This window comes from Patiria miniata, unplaced genomic scaffold, assembly GCF_015706575.1.
Source record: "Patiria miniata isolate m_02_andy unplaced genomic scaffold, ASM1570657v1 HiC_scaffold_3, whole genome shotgun sequence".
Classification (NCBI taxonomy): Eukaryota; Metazoa; Echinodermata; class Asteroidea; order Valvatida; family Asterinidae; genus Patiria; species Patiria miniata.
In genome coordinates, this window is record NW_024037069.1 from 23,176,920 (window position 1) to 23,195,352 (window position 18,433).

At 40.5% G+C, this 18,433-nt stretch overlaps 1 protein-coding gene across 1 annotated transcript; it reads right to left on the reverse strand.

Annotated features, from left to right (window-relative positions):
• Positions 1 to 3,920: 3,920 nt before the first annotated feature.
• On the reverse strand, positions 3,921 to 7,544 carry LOC119736565 (lactadherin-like). The gene is made up of 4 exons (XM_038210579.1): positions 7,319 to 7,544; positions 6,596 to 6,721; positions 4,325 to 4,548; positions 3,921 to 4,085 (listed from the first exon to the last, which is right to left on the reverse strand). Exons 1-4 carry the CDS (start codon positions 7,542 to 7,544, stop codon positions 3,921 to 3,923), a joined length of 741 nt encoding a protein of 246 aa, XP_038066507.1.
• Positions 7,545 to 18,433: the final 10,889 nt, after the last annotated feature.

Below are 18,433 nucleotides of genomic sequence, written 5' to 3' on the forward strand. Positions count from 1 at the left end.
AGATTTTTAGTTGCTATAAACTGTAATGAACCTGAGGTTTGAAAAATAATCCCTTAATACAAATGAGTCAAAAATATCAATGGAGTCTCCATTAAATTATTAACCATGTCTTTTGCTTTAGATAAATCGATGTTGAAAATAATAATGACTTTTGTTTTGTGAATATTTACAATCAGTCTCCACTTATTACAAAATGACTCAAATCTCTCAATCAGCAATTGAAATACTTCTTAAATTTGAAAATATGGTGAAGAGCTTCCTTTTCAATAATACACAGAGTTCAGGATTTTTTCATAATATCTGAGGGCGCTGTTGACGTTATGCCACTCTTTCTGCACAAATTATGAACCAAGAATGAAGCCCATTGAATTTTTTGTGCTTAAAACACACACACACACACAAAGACAATTGAACACAGCGAAGCGCCAATATAATTCTGTTCACTTTTGATGCTGAAGCAGCCAAAACAGCCTGCCTTAAATGGAATCACTCGTTTTTTTCCCCTCATGAACATGGAAATGCATTACTCTATCATTTCCAAAGAGTGAAAAATTCACTTCTATTTAAGACAAACTTCTCTCCCATCGACTGAAAGTAGGGACCGCACCTTTAAGAGTCAAATTCATTCAGTCGAGAAGTTTGCGTTTTCACTCGAGTTTTTCCACACATTTTGTAAACCGATTGCATTATCCCGTTCAGTCCTTAGTTATATCTCTCTCATCTCTCTGATACAGCGCTGCACATTTTATGATGAAAACCATCAAGGTATGAACAAGTCATTGTTAGCATGTCACCACGGAGAAGGTCATTCAAAATTTACGCATTAAAGCAATCAGTGATCACGTCTCGTAAATCACGATATAATTATAAAATGATGAGGCTGAACTGAAGGCGACACATAATCGATTGTACAGGCCGAGAACTGAAGGCGACATATAATCGATTGTACAGGCTGAGTCAAACAGAAAGTGACCGACTTAGACAACAAAATAAAAATATGTGTGTGACTCGTGGATGTTTTGAGGTCAAATAAAGTTGGGAAGAGAACAGGCTCCAACTCTTAAGGCCAAAAAAAAAGTCTCCGGTTTCTGGTATGCGCGCGCGTCGCCGTAGCCATGCGCGTCGGCAAAATGACAAAGTTTTTTTTCAATGAAAGATGATGTCTGAAAACCGCCAAACTCACTGGTTTGACTGGAATCCTGCTGCTGCACAATTTTAACGTGTTTTTAGATTGGGTTATGGTCGAGAATAAGCTGTGTAAGTATGTGGCCTCTCTGGACTCCCATATAATTTGCACTTAGTTTAGTCGGGCACCATTTGCAGTCATCAGCAGACATTTGAAGCAAAACAATCAGGTAAAAAAAAAAAAAAAAGCCGCGTCGCCGCACCACTTTTTGGGCAAGCTCCATACCAGAAACTGGAGACTTTTTTTTGGCCTAAGGGTAGTGAGTTTTTTTCTGCAAGAATGAAGAAAATGTTGGAGAGAGAATGAACACAACAGCTCTCCTCTCCGGATATGCACAGAATGACTTGAATATGTTCCCGCCACCAACGGCGTGGGTGGATTGGCATTTGGTGAATTTAAATAAGAATGCGTTTGGGTGCTAATGAATAATAAAATACAGGCTGGTAAATAAACAAGTAAACCAAACTTTACCGTGACATGTGTCTCGCTCCATTTAATAAATTAACATGGAAACAAAGTAGGCATACATGGTATTGACCAGTAATTGTGAAAGTTGTATGTAGTTTGCATAATATACAAGTTATTTCGATTTGAAATAAACATAGGGTTTTCCCTGCTATTTTAAAACGTTTATCATTCGAATTCACCGTTCCTATTATTCAAATTCGTCCATCAACTTCGATTTAGTGCACATCCAATGTTCAATTTCGTCTGTTGTCAGACAATTTCAGATTCAGTTTTAAAAGCAAATTCAAACAACGAGCGCACGTTTTCGTCCCGGAGTTTTCGATTTCGTCTCGTCCACGCCAAACTCGCTAATCAGTTATCGTCCAATTGATTTATATAAGGCGAATTCGATATCCGAATTCTGCCATTTGGCAACAGCCTAGACGAATTTGATTTATAATGACGAATATTCTCGACCCGGTGACTAAAGAGGGTGACCAAACTTTAAAATTTAATGGTAAATGACTAAACTGATTTTGTTTAAGCGTATGAAATTTTTCTCGGACAAAATTGAATGTTTTAGAGTTGGTGAATTTGAATGAAAAATCTTAAAAAATAGCCGGGAAAGCATATACTTCTAATCCTACTTTCAGTAATTTGAAAATATGTAGTGAGCCTCGATTAAAAGTTTTTGTCTTTCTATATCTTCATTTTTGTAATCCAGACAAAAGTGCGCAATTTTATGTCAAACAAAAATGAGATAACATTCCAAGTGCTCTCAAAATTGCTGGGGATTTAAAATTGCTCTCCTGGGCTCATATCTTACATGAATTTTATCAAAGATTTTCAACTTGTTTGTTTTTAATGTGAAGTAATACATTATTTTTGTTGAGTCAACGGTGAATTTAATCCTAAAGGAAAAGGTTACCATACAACAATGATTTTTTTTCTGGTCGCAATTTGACCCCATAGCACGGGGAGAGCAACTGTATGTAAAATTTCATTTAATTTTGAAATGACTTCTCAGTGGATGTGGTCACATTAATTATTGCAGCACTGGTAAAGTTTTAGTGCTGGTCCCAGAGGGCTGACCTACAGTCCTCTTTGTACTAGACTTGGCCCAAGTCTGGGTTTCGCTGGTCTGTCACAGTAAACGCACACATAGTGCACATAAAACGTACGTCCGTACACACTACATGCTCAAACAGGCTAACGACGATTATGGTTGCAGACCAGTAAATAAACTTCCATAGACCCCAATGGTAAATGCTCCCACTTCAGAAATTTGGGAAAAATACTCACAACTCTCCAAGGTGTTCGAGACACACATCAAATTAAAGCTTATTACATCATCTTTCATTTTCTTTTCAATTTCTGGGGGGTCAACTGGTGACTTTTAGGAGAAATTTCCATCCGAAGATGATCACCCCTGAAAATACTCCTGAAGCCCATCGCCATTTTGAAAAACGATGCCTATACTCCATTGCAAAATAGAGCGCTTTAAGGGCCCCAATTTCATCCAAATTGAACGGAACTACTTCCATCCATATTTTTTACAAACCCTCAAGTTGATGGCCTACAGCATGCTCAAATACTGAAGATTAATCGTGATTTGGCCGGCGTAGGCAATTTCGGACCGATTTACTGGGCTGCAACATTATGAGCTGTGTGTGACGTGCGCCCTCATGCGTTAGTTCAAGACCAACATGTTAAAAACCATTGATCACAGTCTAGTCGCATTGATAACATAGGTTTTCCCGGCCAATTTCCTAAAATGTTCATTCACTTCTGAAAATCGGTCATTCGTTTCGTCTGAATTTGAGAATCTCTCTGATCACGCGTTTCATTTTCGCTACCAGAGCATTCGATTCCATTTCAGTTCAATCAATATCATAAGTGATTGAGCAGCACCTTTCGTTTATGCTCATTTAGATTCGTTTACAAGAAGTTGTTCACTTTTAGAGGGCGATTTCAAACATTCACCATTCTATTTCACTTTTTGTTTAATGCCATCGGCACCAGATACAATTAAGGCTTTCTTTTTCATTTACCGTCAATCAAATTAGCTGTACCTGAAATCAATTTCGAAAAGGTATGCTTGCGTATTAAAATAAATGCACGTAAATTGGCCGTCTGTTTCTCAAAACCGAATGCACGGACAATGAAAACGATTGAACTTTCGTTGAATTGAAATTGGATTCAAATTCAGACGAAACTGAATGATCTATTTTCAGAAGTGATTGAACATTTCAGGAAATTGACCGCGAAATCCTTTACAAAACTTTTCTCAGAAAGTGACGTGTGTATTTTCATAGCACCCCAACACTTCAAAGCGCATACTGCAGTGGTAGTTCCAGTCGGTTGGCTGAATGCGCAGAAACCTAGTGCGCAAGACCGTTCCAAATCGAGCTGTCACCTGATCGTCGTGGCCTTCGTTGACGTTACCAGGGAACTGTGAAAAAACAAAAAGAGTTTTCAATTGAACAACAACTCCAATTTTGCATAAAATTGCCGAGATGAGTAGAGAAACGGAGTACAAAAGCGTTTAAAATGCGCTGTTTTGATGTAAGTTCGAGTACATCTATATCCTGAAAAGCGCCCCTTAGTGTAATGTGGTGTCCAGCCCCCCCCCCCCCCCCCCGCTTGTTTTTTAATTCCAAAGTTACGATGACCTTGGCAAAAAAATTATACCTCCTCGGACTTGAAATCAGCGCCAGTCACGTGATCCCAGGACCGACCGTCACGGCTGTGTGTCACTCTGTAACGCGTGACTCGCTGGTGATGTCCGTTATTACTGTCACCACCTCGGGCTTGGGTGACCAGTCCTGTGACGTAGACCTCGGAGTCGAACTTGACCTGAATCCAGGGATGATCCGGGTCAGTTTGTTCGTCGTTGCACCACGCAGATGCATACCCTGTTCAACAATAATATGCAATGAAATGTCATCTGCTGTGTATGTTGGTTTTGGCTGGTTAATTCACCTAAAAACGAATGCCTTTTCCCCATTAAGATTGTACATTTGGAAGCATTCGAAACGAAGGGACCATTAAAATTTGATGCGAGGGCCCAAATGCTACTAGGCAAAACAAGAATGACGATACATGCATTGTTAGGCTACTTCATTTGGCATGCAGTGGGCGTATTCGAAACCCCGTGTTGAATGAACACGAGAATATGACCGATCGATCGATTACTAAAAGACCGCTTATATATATCGATGAATAGGTTTCCCCGGCCAATTTCGTAAAAAAAAGCATTCGAACTGTGGCCAATTTGAAGCGAAGTAGCGCCCTGTCGTCATTCCCGTGGTTCGTATTAGATTTCAGAGGTTAAAATTCGTTTTAAGACCTGACATTTTCATGTTTAACATATCCTAAATTGAAGTTATGTCATTCGGTTTAAGTGATCATTCAATTTAGCAGTCGGTTTGGTTTAGGGTTATTTGCATAAGATTCTTGTTTTCGTTTTCATTTCCGCGCATTCGATTTAGCACTTTTTGCATTCAAAATAAAAGTCAACGAAGGTATACGATGCGAGTCTTTTAATTTCTTTCACCTTTTGATTATTTCTGCTTCATGTCGTGGTCCATTTTTGTGTTTCTGGACCCTCCTCTTGGCAGGTTTTCCCGTCTCAGACCTACGCGGCTACAATTGACCTGCAGCAGCAGATCTGTTTGTGCCAAGATTGTCTGCAAGTTCAAGATAGTCTTGAGCATTGCCATCGAAAGCTTCGATCAAATGACCACGGCCTACATTTGAAATTCTCATGCAACGCCCATGAGCTGGAATATTAATATTTCTAGTGCCTCAATCTAACAGTTTGCATTGCGATCAGAGTGGCAGAGTCTTGTGGGAGGTTTTTATATCTATATTTCCAAATTGTAACAAAAACACTCCATCTTATTCTAACAAACAACGGAACGACATGGACCTACTTCGAATTACTGTGCTTAGTTTCCACGTATGCTTGCTTAATGGTGAATTCGAATGACCAAACTTACACAGCTTGAAGCTCCGGCGAATTTGGATGCTCGTTTGTGCAATTTTAATTTGAATGCCCTATTTTTGAAATTGCATGATTAAAATGTGAAATCGCATGCTTCTAATGTGAAAGTGATTGGTGTTTTTAGGTAATTGAATGTTGATTTCAACGTGCATTCAAATTCGTGCGAAAATGGGTGATTGGTCGCCAGTTTGGCCGCCAAATCTGCTAACTTGGCCGGGAAAACCTATAATAGACCATACATGCTGGAATTCGTATCCTTCTGAAGTCATTTCTTTGTTCTCGTGTACTAAAATTTAAGAGTTTGAAAATGTAGTTTCAAAATGCTTCTATTGTAACCAGAATTAATTTCCAGGGCCGACATTCGGACCTAATATCCCTTACATAAAATATTTCAATTTGCCACTGATCAACACACCTCGGAAATTCCTAGTTTTTGAGAAAATCCATACATCTATTTCGTGATAACCTATAGAAATTGACATGTGGAGACGTAAACAATCTTTTATTTCCTATTACGCATATGTCTCCACAGGGTACCGTGTACCAGATCGATCGATCGATGTAAAAGACCGATTGATGTGTTGATCGGAGTTTATGCCTCTTTGGCGTTCCATACTAGAACGGTGTTTCGAATGATCAGAACCTACACGCGAACCGTTCGCGAACCGTATTTTCACTAATATTGATGAGAACATAGTAGTGAGGAACGTGAAGAACAAACGTGGTTGACTAACCGCAACTTGTGTTATTTTTTGTGCGCACAAATTAAAAACAATTTCATTCAGTGCAAAAGCAGTAAATATATATATTTAAAAATTGTAAGTGAGCATAGAGTGGGCTTGTCTTTGCCAATTTTTGTAGCTGTTCCGGGATTTAAAGTATTTTCATAAGATACTTTTATTTGATCTTACAAGTAGTAGTACATTAGTTTTGACACAGGGAATTCAATAGTATACCCTGGGTATTGAGGCGCGATCTGGTAGGTCCATGGTTCGCCATATTTCGATAATAAGACGACGCTGTGATGTGGTCATCTGCGATGCGCCCGTCCTCCATGCCGAGAGGCCCCTCCTCAGAGCAAGCTACAAAGCGAAGGAAGCAGAAGATGACATGGTCTGATGATGAAAGTAGCGGTGATACAAATTTGCCGCATTAAACAGTATTGTTTGTTTAAAATGCAATTGATCTTTATAATGAAATTGACAAGTTGAAGGGCTTGATGCCGGAGTGAGTTTTGCCCATGCAGATTTTATTTTTAAGTGTACAACAGGTGCACTTTTGACCCTCCGATCTGTAATCCAATTTGAAGCAAAACCAGGCAAAGGAAAATGCTTTCTTTGTAAAAAGTGGTTTACCACAAAATAAAAAATTATGAGAATATCTTGTGCTCCGCACTGTCCAAGCGCCATAAATGCTATAGAGAAAGGCCTTTACGAGGATAAAAAGAGGTGTATTCTTATTCCAAAAGGAAATACGGTCCTTACGGTCCTTTCCATGTTTCCCTTTTCCTGAAAAGATGGTGAACCTTTGAAAGGAGGGGACGTGCATACTTCTGAGGAAAACAGTGAGAGGGTAAATCAATGTTTGCTACGGTCTTTTTTGTCAACAATCCATCCATTTGCTTTTGATATATAAAGGGTCTGTGCATCTCGACATTCATTATGTTACTAATATTGTACCGTAAACACTGCAATTGAGTCGCATCCTAATCTCAGGCAGCTGAAGTGGTGCATCGAAGTACGACACACGAAACGGTCGTTGGGGACGAATCACGTTGACTCCGCCCAGTTCAACAGAGGTGCACTGGCAGGGATCTTTGAAGGGTGCCGCCCCTCGCAGACGATTTGTCGCTGGATCCCACTCTTGGCCAATGAAACAAGGGCACGCAGCGGCAGTCCAAAACATGAAACCTCATCGGACGGATAAAAGAACCACATAAGTAATAGACCACTATTCGCACATGCGCAACAAGCAAGCACTAGAGCAAGAACCGCAAGCAGTGAATGGGATTCGCTCGTATCCCCGGCGCCCTATAGGCCCTGCAAACAGGGCGCTGGGACGGGCTGATGAGCTTCTCAGAATCTTGTAAAGGAAGTGGTGGTGGCATTCTTAGCCAATGCGCGCAAATGCTATCCCAATGTGGACAAATTTTGAGCGTCGCTTAATATGCAATTTGACCCTCCGTGAATTCGAAACGGAGACTGAGCAAGTGACGGGAATTGAAAATCTACAAAACAGATTTACAGATTTTACAGATTTACCTACATTATTACACTTTTCAACGAAAAGAAAAACGCTGGTGAAAAAAAGGGCATTTGAATGGAAAAGGGCAGTCGTTACAAAATATTGGGGCGGGAGGGGGTGTAAATACCCCCTTACCCCCTTTACCCCCCCCCCCCTCCGCTGGCTACGCCTATGCTAATGAACACAATCCACCATGCTAATTATAACATCGTTGATATCAAACTCCACCAGGTTATTGTACTTGCATGTAATTAGGAAGATTGTCATATCATGACGGATCAATGCATATTTCCATGGCAATGAATGAAATTGGATTGGTGACTGTTTTTAATGGTAAACAAGGTGCATTGAGTTGGAAGTCATCCACATCATATACTTTTGTTTAAGGCAAGATAGCATGGTCCGGGTTCAGTGCCCGCATGGGTGTTTCCATAATATTCTTCTCCGGTTTTTATCCCACCTCTAAAACTGTCATTTTCGTCATTGTCTCCTCTCTACAAATTTCGACAAAGGTTCATCTTATAGGCTGAATTTCTAAGCGTAGCCAGGAACTACTACATATTTCATACTTATCAAACATTAGAAAGCTGAAATAATTAGTTTTTATTCCTTCTGTCATTTTAAGGAAGAAATTAAATTCTGGTCGTAAAAAACAAATAAAAAAAAGAAAGGCAATTCATGTTGTCGCGTTGTAAAATTTAGAGGACTATGGAAACCGAAACAAACATAGATAATTGGCCAAACAGATAAATGACAGTTTACTTTTATGTAATGAACTCTTCCCATTATTGGAGCTGATGTGGCTGGAATAAAGATTTCTTTACATGAGCCTCACTGCCATTATTTGCAGTCAGTTGTACTTCCATGTGATTATCGTCGTTCGGTCAGGGTGACCATAAGGTCATGGCCAAATTCTGCTAAATGCAATTCAAAAATATGTCAGATCCATCAAAAATCTGCCAAATTTCCCAGAATTACTCGAAATACACTACAAACACTTAAAATCACATGCAGATGTTGTACTATTTGCCTTAATTAAGTTTCAAATTACATTATAAACAATCTCAAATCTCATAAAGACGTTAGGAAATTGCGTAAATTTCAGGCAAAATGCGGTTGTGTCACGATCAAGTCCGGTTCCCACTGTGAACATCAGCACCTAGACCAGCTAACCGTCCCATTATGCAAGGGTTGTTTGAAAAGGCTGAAGATTGAAAAGGCTGAAGACAAATGTACCTGTTTCTATTAAATTTGCTATGTTTTTCTGTCAAATATCCATTTTTTTGCAGAATTCTGCCAGAAATCTGCCAAAAAATCCAAACTGGTTTTTGTTAAACAAAAATCTGTCAAAGTTAGCCGAAAATCGGCTAAAACGGTCACCCTGCATTCGGTGTAATTGATACATTGTCATAACAACAATAGCGGCAGACTAGACAAGCCACCTTTGGTTTCATAATATATTGGGTCGTTTGTATAAAAACTAGCATTTGCTTTTACTACCTACTATTACGCATTCACTTGCATTTGTATGAATACAGATGAAGCAAGTTATGATGCACGTTTAACTAACAGAACCCAGTTTTACTAACAGAAAGCAGGAGGTCGTGGGTTCGAGTCCCACCCGAGTGATTTTTCCAACTTTCACTCGGGAGGTAACACACTGAGTATACAGTGGTTATAAGTCGGTGAAGGGCAAAACCTAATTTGATTTACATCACCCCGACGCAAAATTCCATCTTATTAAGAACCCAGTTTTATAGCTGTCCATGGAATGCCATTGGAAGCTATGGAGCTGAGTGAGAATTACAGACTACATACAAGCATTCAAATACAAACGAGATTTTAATTATTGAAATCAAGACTGAAACATTATTTTTATTGTCAGATTTTTTGTTTTGAATATGAACAAATCACCTATGCTTTCTGAAATATATTGATGGCGATATTTTGTATGGTTTCCTTTGAAAGTTCTCGTTCATTCATCGACGTGGGAAAACGTCCGTGTTTCATTGTACTCCATGGGTATTCATCAGTTCGTAGAACGGTAAATGATCAGTAGTGGAGAGCCAAGTTTTGTGATCTTTGCATTGAAACAGACATAACTTGGGAATAGAGTATGCAAATTACGTAAAATGTTCACAGTTACAAGTCAATAAGATGTACTTTTTCCTTATGAATTTTTAATGAAATAGAGCGAGCCAAATATTTCAAAATAGTTTGTTTTCAAATTCGGTCACTTTTTTTTGGACTCACCCTGTACGGCTGTTTTAAGTTGGTTCCAATTTTCATGACACGTGTTAAAGATAGGCATACCAAAATTTAAAAACGAGTGCCTTTATTAAAATAAAAAGGCGAACATTTGTTTAACTTGAGGCATGCTCATTTGTAAGGACTTGGCATAGGCCTATCACAAAAAAGGGCAAAACATAATTTTCAGGCAGCTTATCGATCACAAGTATTTCGACGACTTACCGATTATATGAAGCCCGACTAAGACCATCACATGCCACATTTTCCCGACTACACAGGGGAGCGTAGACGCCATATCGCTGCCTGGTCCTCGCTGGTAAAAACTAGAGTGACGTCCCTCGGCGTCAAGGTCCGATGATTTCCTTCAAAAAGTGTTTGAACTGAGATGGTACCGTACTATATTCGTTTTTTTACTGTGGACTTGTGAAACAACACAGCTAGCACTGAGTTCATCAGCTAAATTGAGTCAATCTCAGTAGTTCCTCCGCAGACTGTTGAATGTATAGCGCAGACATACAGTCATATGATCCCTCGTATAAACCACCGATCAGGATACATGTTATAAACCAAGCAGTCTCCGACTTATCCCGCAATCTACATGGGTTTGTTTCATAGCAGTGGCGTAGCCAGGAATTTTTCAGTGGGGGGCGCTGGGGGGGGGGGGGGGGCTGGAACATCTCATGGGGGGCGTCATGTAGGGGCGTCAATCGCTTCTCAAAAGTGGGGGTGGGGACATACCTTGATCAGAACTGATGCGAGCGCGAAGCGCGAAGCCCTTACGGCGTGGGGGTTCGGGGCCCGCTTAAGGGCCCCGAAAAAAATTGGATTCTAGATGTTCTGTGGTGTGATCTGAAGCAATTTCTTACCACTTTCTTTCATGCTTTAACTAATATTTTCTTAGCAAAAGATAATTATTTGAACATCGTTTTCGAGGTTTGAGTCATTGAATCAGCTATCGGTATTCTGAGCTATAGGCGTGGGGTTCGGGGCCCTCTTAAGGGCCCCGAAAAAATTGGATTCTCGATGCTCTGTGGTGTGATCTGAGGCAATTTCTTACCACTTTAACCAATAATTATCTTAGCACAAAAGATAATAATTTAAACATAATTTTCGAGGTTTTCTCAGCTAAAGGCATAAGAAAAATTGTTGAACATTGTTTTCGAGGTTGAAGTCATTGAATCAGCTACCAGTATTCTGAGCTATAGGCGTGGGGTTCGGGGCCCGCTTAAGGGCCCCGAAAAATATTGGATTCTAAATGCTCTGTGGTGCTATCTGAGGCAATTTCTGACCACTTTAACCAATATTTTCTAAGCAAAAAATACATTGTAGTACATGATAGGGCCCTGTAAATGAGACACGAGTTCAAAAATCTGGGGGGGGGGGGGGACATTTGATATCGTGTCCCCCACCCTTCAAAAAGTGTGGGGGGGGGGGGGACCAGTCCCCCTGTCCCCCCAGGATTGACGCCCATGGCGTCATGTAGATCAATGATAATTGTTTTAGAAACTCAAAATCTCAGTGGGGGCGGGGGGGGGGGCGACTGGGGGGGGGGGGCGACAAGGTTTCATGGGGGGCGGTCGCCCCCCCCCCACGCCCCCCGGTCCCCCTGTCCCCCTGTCCCCCCAGGATTGACGCCCATGGCGTCATGTAGATCAATGATAATTGTTTTAGAAACTCAAAATCTCAGTGGGGGCGGGGGGGGGCGACTGGGGGGGGGGCGACAAGGTTTCATGGGGGGGCGGTCGCCCCCCCCCCCACGCCCCCCGGTGGCTACGCCACTGTTTCATAGGCATACATTAATGGCGAGATATTGAATGAGAGTGCAGTAAGACAGAGCAAGGTATTTTCGTAAAGTATCTCGACAATAATTTTCCCAATTTAGTCCCTCCCGTCACAACCTAGACTCTATGTGCAACATGCAGCCACTGTTAGATGTGTACAGTCAACTGATGAAAGCCGGAGTGGGTCGCAATATCGAATGGCATTTTCATTCAAGTTAAGTAAATTTGTGACGGTAAATCGAACACGATAAATTGCCAGATGAATTGCGTATGCCTAGTGCGCAAGGCCTATAGTTGTCATGGAAATATATTAGTCGGGGAAATACAGTTCAGAGTTTGCAATGAGGCGTGGGCAGCTTTCAATTCAGCGTGACGCTAAACGGTCACGGAAGATTGTGTCTTAGATAATCCAAATTCCATTTTCGTTGACATAATTGGTTCTCATAATGGGCTAAATGAAAATAGGCAACGAAACCGCGACTCTTACTCGTGCCACTGCCGTTCGGAACGACGATAGCACGGCAGACTCTGTCGAGCAGTCAAATGTAATAATTGCTGGTGTTGTGCTTAATTCTGTGCTATCGCCGTGTCGAATTCAAAACGAAGCCGGGTTAATTGATATCAGGACGGGTGTGGCACGGTATTTGGTGCCTTTTTCTCTTGGGGGGGGGGGGGTTTGCTACTGCGAATTTCAGAAACCTCAATATTACAACAGTCGACAGCATTATAGATATTTCGTTGTCGTCATTTTTCTTTTCTTTGGTGATACGTTGTTGTGCCAGTATTTGTCAGTAATAGCCAGTGAGCAAAGTTTTCTCACATATATGTTCAATAAGCAACGTTTTTGGGGTTCACAAGTTGAACAGACAACCCCTAAACTGATCAGTGTCTTCCTAAAAATGACATCACAGCACCAGCGCCTCTCAGTTGTCTGGAAAAGCATGGACAATTTTTAATGTTCAAAGAATTAGTTTAGGCCTACTTTTCAATAAAATGAACCAAAAATGGATGTCAGTATTTGTCATACATTTAAGAGGAGTAGAAAGTTGAACAAAATATGACAAAAAAGACAAAGTCACTTTATGGGCCCCTTAAGTTTGCCTGACTTTGCCACTTCGACGTTTAATACCGCTTCCCACTCCACCCCCCCCCCCCCTTACAGTTTCCTCATCGCATTGTTACTGTTGCAAGACCTCTTTGTTGGCAAGCTTCAAATTCATTCAGCTAAAGTTCTGGCACTATTTATTATACCTTAACCATTGTCGTTGATGAATCCTTGTGACAATTTTTAAGTGTCATGCAATTTAGTCCGAAATTTAAAAACTGTAACGTCCGGAAATTGGGCACTTTTAATACGTTGGTTTACTTGTATTCCTAGACCTATCCTGAAAACATATCATCTTTTTATGAGCTATTTCGAGGTTGTTACTGATGCCCTTGGCCTTATTCTGATGAAGACCATTAAGGTATACAAAAATCATGGCTAACATATTACCACTGAGATGGTCATTCGAAGTGAACGCATTAAAGCCATCATCGATCACGCGGCATGATGAGGATGGAGACGACAGATGATCGACCCACACGGGAGAGGGGATTTTGTTATTGTTTTTGTTGTGTGTGTGTGCGTGTCAGGCTACAATAAATGCCTTTGTTGTCAAACGGGCAGATCACCGTTTGTGATGAATTAGTGACTGACACAAACCGTACGAACTAATTGGATTTTCGATTTAAGCATGAAGTTACCTGACCAAATACAGTCATGTCTCAGAAGTCAACAGGTGTATTTTCCCAGCATCCTAACACTTCAAAGCGAACGCCGCAGCGGCAGACCAAGGCGGTAGGCAGAATGCGCAGAACCTAGTGCGTAGGACCGTTCAACATTTCAAATCGAACGCCGCAGTTCGCTCGTACCCACCGCCCTGCAAACAGGGCGCTGGGGGAAAGGGCTGATGAGCTTCACAGAATCTTGTGAAGGAAGTGACCTATGACCTATATATAAAGCATCTGGCTGCAGCTGTTCAAGACCGCAGTTAGCCAATGCGCGCAAATGCTATCCGAAAACTTCCCATACAAACGCACACATTCCATACCGGATGTGATTTCTTTTTTATTGCGGACCATGTGGACAAATGTGAGCGTCGCGTAATCAGGTATGACCCTTTGTGATTTCGAAACGGAGCCTGAGCAAGTGACGGGAATCGCAAATTAACAACACAGATAATTAGATTTTCCTACATTATAACGCTTTTCAACGAAAACAAAATCATTTATGAATTGGAATAAAAGACAGCCTCGACTCCATGGGCGCGTGGTGAGATCGCGCAAGGCATGATGGGAAACAACATGGCGCAGCAAGATCTCGTACCTATGGGAACGAGGTTGAATAAAAGAGTGATGAATCAGTCTTAAACGGCCGTTTGAAATAGTGCAGGGATCGTGGCCGTGATGACGTGCCAGTCACAGGTCACGTAAAATCTATCCAATCAGAGCGTGAATTCATTAGCCCTTCCCCACGTCCTGCTTGCAGGGTGGGGGTACGAGCGAAACGCCGCAGTGGCAGACCAAGGCGGTAGGCAGAATGCGCAGTAACCTCGTGCGCAGGAGCGTTCCACATTTCAAAGCGATCGCCGTACGGTGGCAGACCAAGGCGGTAGGCAGAATGCGCAGGAATCTAGTGCGCAGGACCGTTTCAAATCGAGTAGTCTGGTTCCCAGACCAAAAGATTTTGACTATCCCTGATGAAACTTAGGTCAGGTAGCCTCCGGTAATACATTGTATTACAATTTACGTTACGTGATTAAAACGGGAGGAATTCCTCCTTCTTCCGAAAATGTCCGAAGTTTGCCGAGTTCAATTCGTCGACAATCGGATAGCGCCCGAGTATTTCCGAGTATAATATACGTTTAATTAACTGCTAATTGCTTATTAAAACTTTTTAAAAAGAGTTGATAATTAATATTCATTGATTTCATTAGAAAACTTGAAATTCAACGACAATTGTGTGCATCATGTATACTCAGATCGTATGGGCGAACTTTTTGCTGCGTCATGTACTATTTTGAATTTGACGACCGTTACCGAGATTTTCCAAATCTCGGTCTTCATTTGGCTCCGCCTGATAACAGTGCTATCTGGGTGCCTAATTTTTAAGATTCCAGATCAACATTAGTCAATGTTATCTTACAGAAATATCAAACTGTATTATCATAACTGTATGATATTACGAAGCAAGTGATTTATGTACAAATTTGATCAGAACATTAAAAGCTATAAGTGATAAAGCGAAATCGAAAAAGAAGCCGAGCTTTGAAAAAGGGCCGTCAATGTCGTCATGTTTATTTTTAGCCACGGAGGCTGCCTGACCTACAATTTAGACGTGAGCGTCGGGAATAATTGTCAGGTCTAGGGAACCAGACTACAAATCGAGCTGTCAACTGATCATCGTACTAGGCCTCCTTGACGTTTCCTGCATGTGAACTGAGTGCGGCAGAAATCAAGACTCCCATTGTTACACTCATTTCGAATCGGCATGGAATTGGAACAAAAGCCAAACATATATGCCTACAAACTTTGGCGTCGTCAATTTGCTAAGCTATTACATGTAGCAGGTTCCTTTCAAGCCGGTTTATTACAACACCATTCATCGTTAATTTACAGAGTTGATCAGCTTTCAAAAGTAATTTTCTGAAAGTGGGCCGAAAAGTACATTATAAGACACACACAATTAAGTAACACAGTATACACAGAAACAATCATTTTTATCACCGGCACTTTAAAGCCACCTTATAATCAAACAAACCGAGACTCCGACTATGCATAATATTATGTGACTAGTTTCAGCAACTCGTAGTTTTATTTCTTGCAATCTACCAATCTAGCTTTGACCTTGCAGCCCGAAAGCAATTACTCTCATGTGATTAGTGTGCCCACTATCAACAGCAATTATAATGTACAGAATCGACCGCATCAACATTAAGATACCAGAGAAGTGCATTATACCTGCCGCATTGATATTCTGAGATCCTTTGTTGTAGTTCATTCCAAGCGTGAAGGACGCAGTAATTGAAATGTCACGGATATTAACTCATACGATACGTCTTGGCCAACTCGAAGCAATTTCATGATTTTCATGTCGCTATAAAAACGGGCTCTCCCAACAATACAACAGACTATAGGTTTAGAACCTAGCAGGAGGGAAAACAAACAAGGGCCAATCCAAAGGGCTGGCTGAAGCCCCCTCCCCCCTCCCCCTCCTCCAACCCCACCCCCATTGACCGATGCCAATTACATATATTAAAGGCATATAGGATCATCTATTTTCATGCATTTTGTTCGTTTCCACTAATAACACCACTCAAATTCCAAAGAAAAATGTTCAAAACCTAACCCGTTGAAGTTTGTGATCAGTGTACATGTATATTAAACTTTTGGAGTAAACAGTGAAAAACCATGCACAACCTTTTGATCACGAAACACAATGTCGTCCGCTATAGCACTCTGTATTTCCAAAAAGCAGTCAATTGACTGTTTGCTCGAAATCAACTACATTTCTTGATTTCACCTCAATGACAGCAAGCCAGACGGAATAATTTCACGGGGTGTTTAGTGCCAGTACGATCTTTAATCCAAATAAGCTTTTTGATATTTATCCGGCAGCTTACTTTCAGTAATGCAAATAATCTGGCCTTTATAATAACATTATGGAACAAAAGCTCACACTTCACATAGTTTCCCGTGCACGCGCCATCGCATTACAACTATTGGGCTTCAATCTACCTTCAAACCCCTGCCAGCCCCTGTAGAAATACGTGTTTGACAACATTACAATATTGTATGACGTGGTTTCCAACACAAACATGGTTTCCACAATAACACATACGTGGTTTCCACAATAACACATACATGGTTTCCACAATAACACAAACATGGTTTCCACAATAACACATACATGGTTTCCACAATAACACAAACATGGTTTCCACAATAACACATGCATGGTTTCCACAATAACACAAACATGGTTTCCACAATAACACAAACATGGTTTCCACAATAACACATACGTGGTTTCCACAATAACACATACATGGTTTCCACAATAACACATACATGGTTTCCACAATAACACATGCATGGTTTCCACAATAACACAAACATGGTTTCCACAATAACACAAACATGGTTTCCACAATAACACATACGTGGTTTCCACAATAACACATACATGGTTTCCACAATAACACATACATGGTTTCCACAATAACACATGCATGGTTTCCACAATAACACAAACATGGTTTCCACAATAACACATACATGGTTTCCACAATAACACATACGTGGTTTCCACAATAACACATACGTGGTTTCCACAATAACACATACATGGTTTCCACAATAACACATACATGGTTTCCACAATAACACAAACATGGTTTCCACAATAACACAAACATGGTTTCCACAATAACACATACATGGTTTCCACAATAACACATACGTGGTTTCCACAATAACACATACGTGGTTTCCACAATAAAACAAACATGGTTTCCATAATAACACAAACATGGTTTCCACAATAACACATACGTGGTTTCCACAATAAAACAAACATGGTTTCCATAATAACACAAACATGGTTTCCATAATAACACATACGTGGTTTCCACAATAACACATACGTGGTTTCCACAATAACACATACGTGGTTTCCACAATAACACATACATGGTTTCCACAATAACACATACGTGGTTTTCACAATAACACATACGTGGTTTCCACAATAAAACAAACATGGTTTCCATAATAACACAAACATGGTTTCCATAATAACACATACGTGGTTTCCACAATAACACATACGTGGTTTCCACAATAACACATACGTGGTTTCCACAATAACACATACATGGTTTCCACAATAACACAAACATGGTTTCCACAATAACACATACGTGGTTTCCACAATAACACATGCATGGTTTCCACAATGTCATAAATGCACACCAAACTATAAAGTCATTTTAACTATTTTAACCCACAAATTATATTTCATATATTACAAAAATATGTAGCACCAAACATAACAATGACTGGAAAGCCAATTTCATAAGCTACTTTTAGATGAAAAAAAAAATTAAAATTGGTCAATCCGTTCAAAGTATATCATCATTTAAACACAATGACCCTGAAACCTCTTTTGTCCAAAAATGCAATTTCAAGAATCATCGTCACAATTGTCTTCAAACATCACCAGCGAAAAATCTCAGTTTAAAAGTTAAAAATATTCAACAAAGCCTGTTTGAAGGCCCGTCTTTCTAAAAGAGTGGATTTTATAAATCATAATTATTGTTTGCCTAACCAGGGTTGTTACATGTAAATAAGATATTCATAAATACCTCAGACAGTTTAGCCATTCCTATTGGTCGAGAGCCCGTCACGTGGCCGGTATTAAACGGATGATAAAGACATGGCTAGCTGGTCTTAAACACTTTTCCAGTGTCACAATAA

Bases quoted from the DNA above. Each gene is read 5' to 3' on its own strand.
- LOC119736565 (XM_038210579.1), bottom strand. From the start codon at position 7,544: ATGTTTTGGACTGCCGCTGCGTGCCCTTGTTTCATTGGCCAAGAGTGG. The intron at 6,722-7,318 runs GTACAATATTAG...TTCGCTTTGTAG, and splicing joins ACTCAATTGCAGTGTTTACG to CTTGCTCTGAGGAGGGGCCT. The intron at 4,549-6,595 runs GTATACTATTGA...ATTGTTGAACAG, and splicing joins ATCGCGCCTCAATACCCAGG to GGTATGCATCTGCGTGGTGC.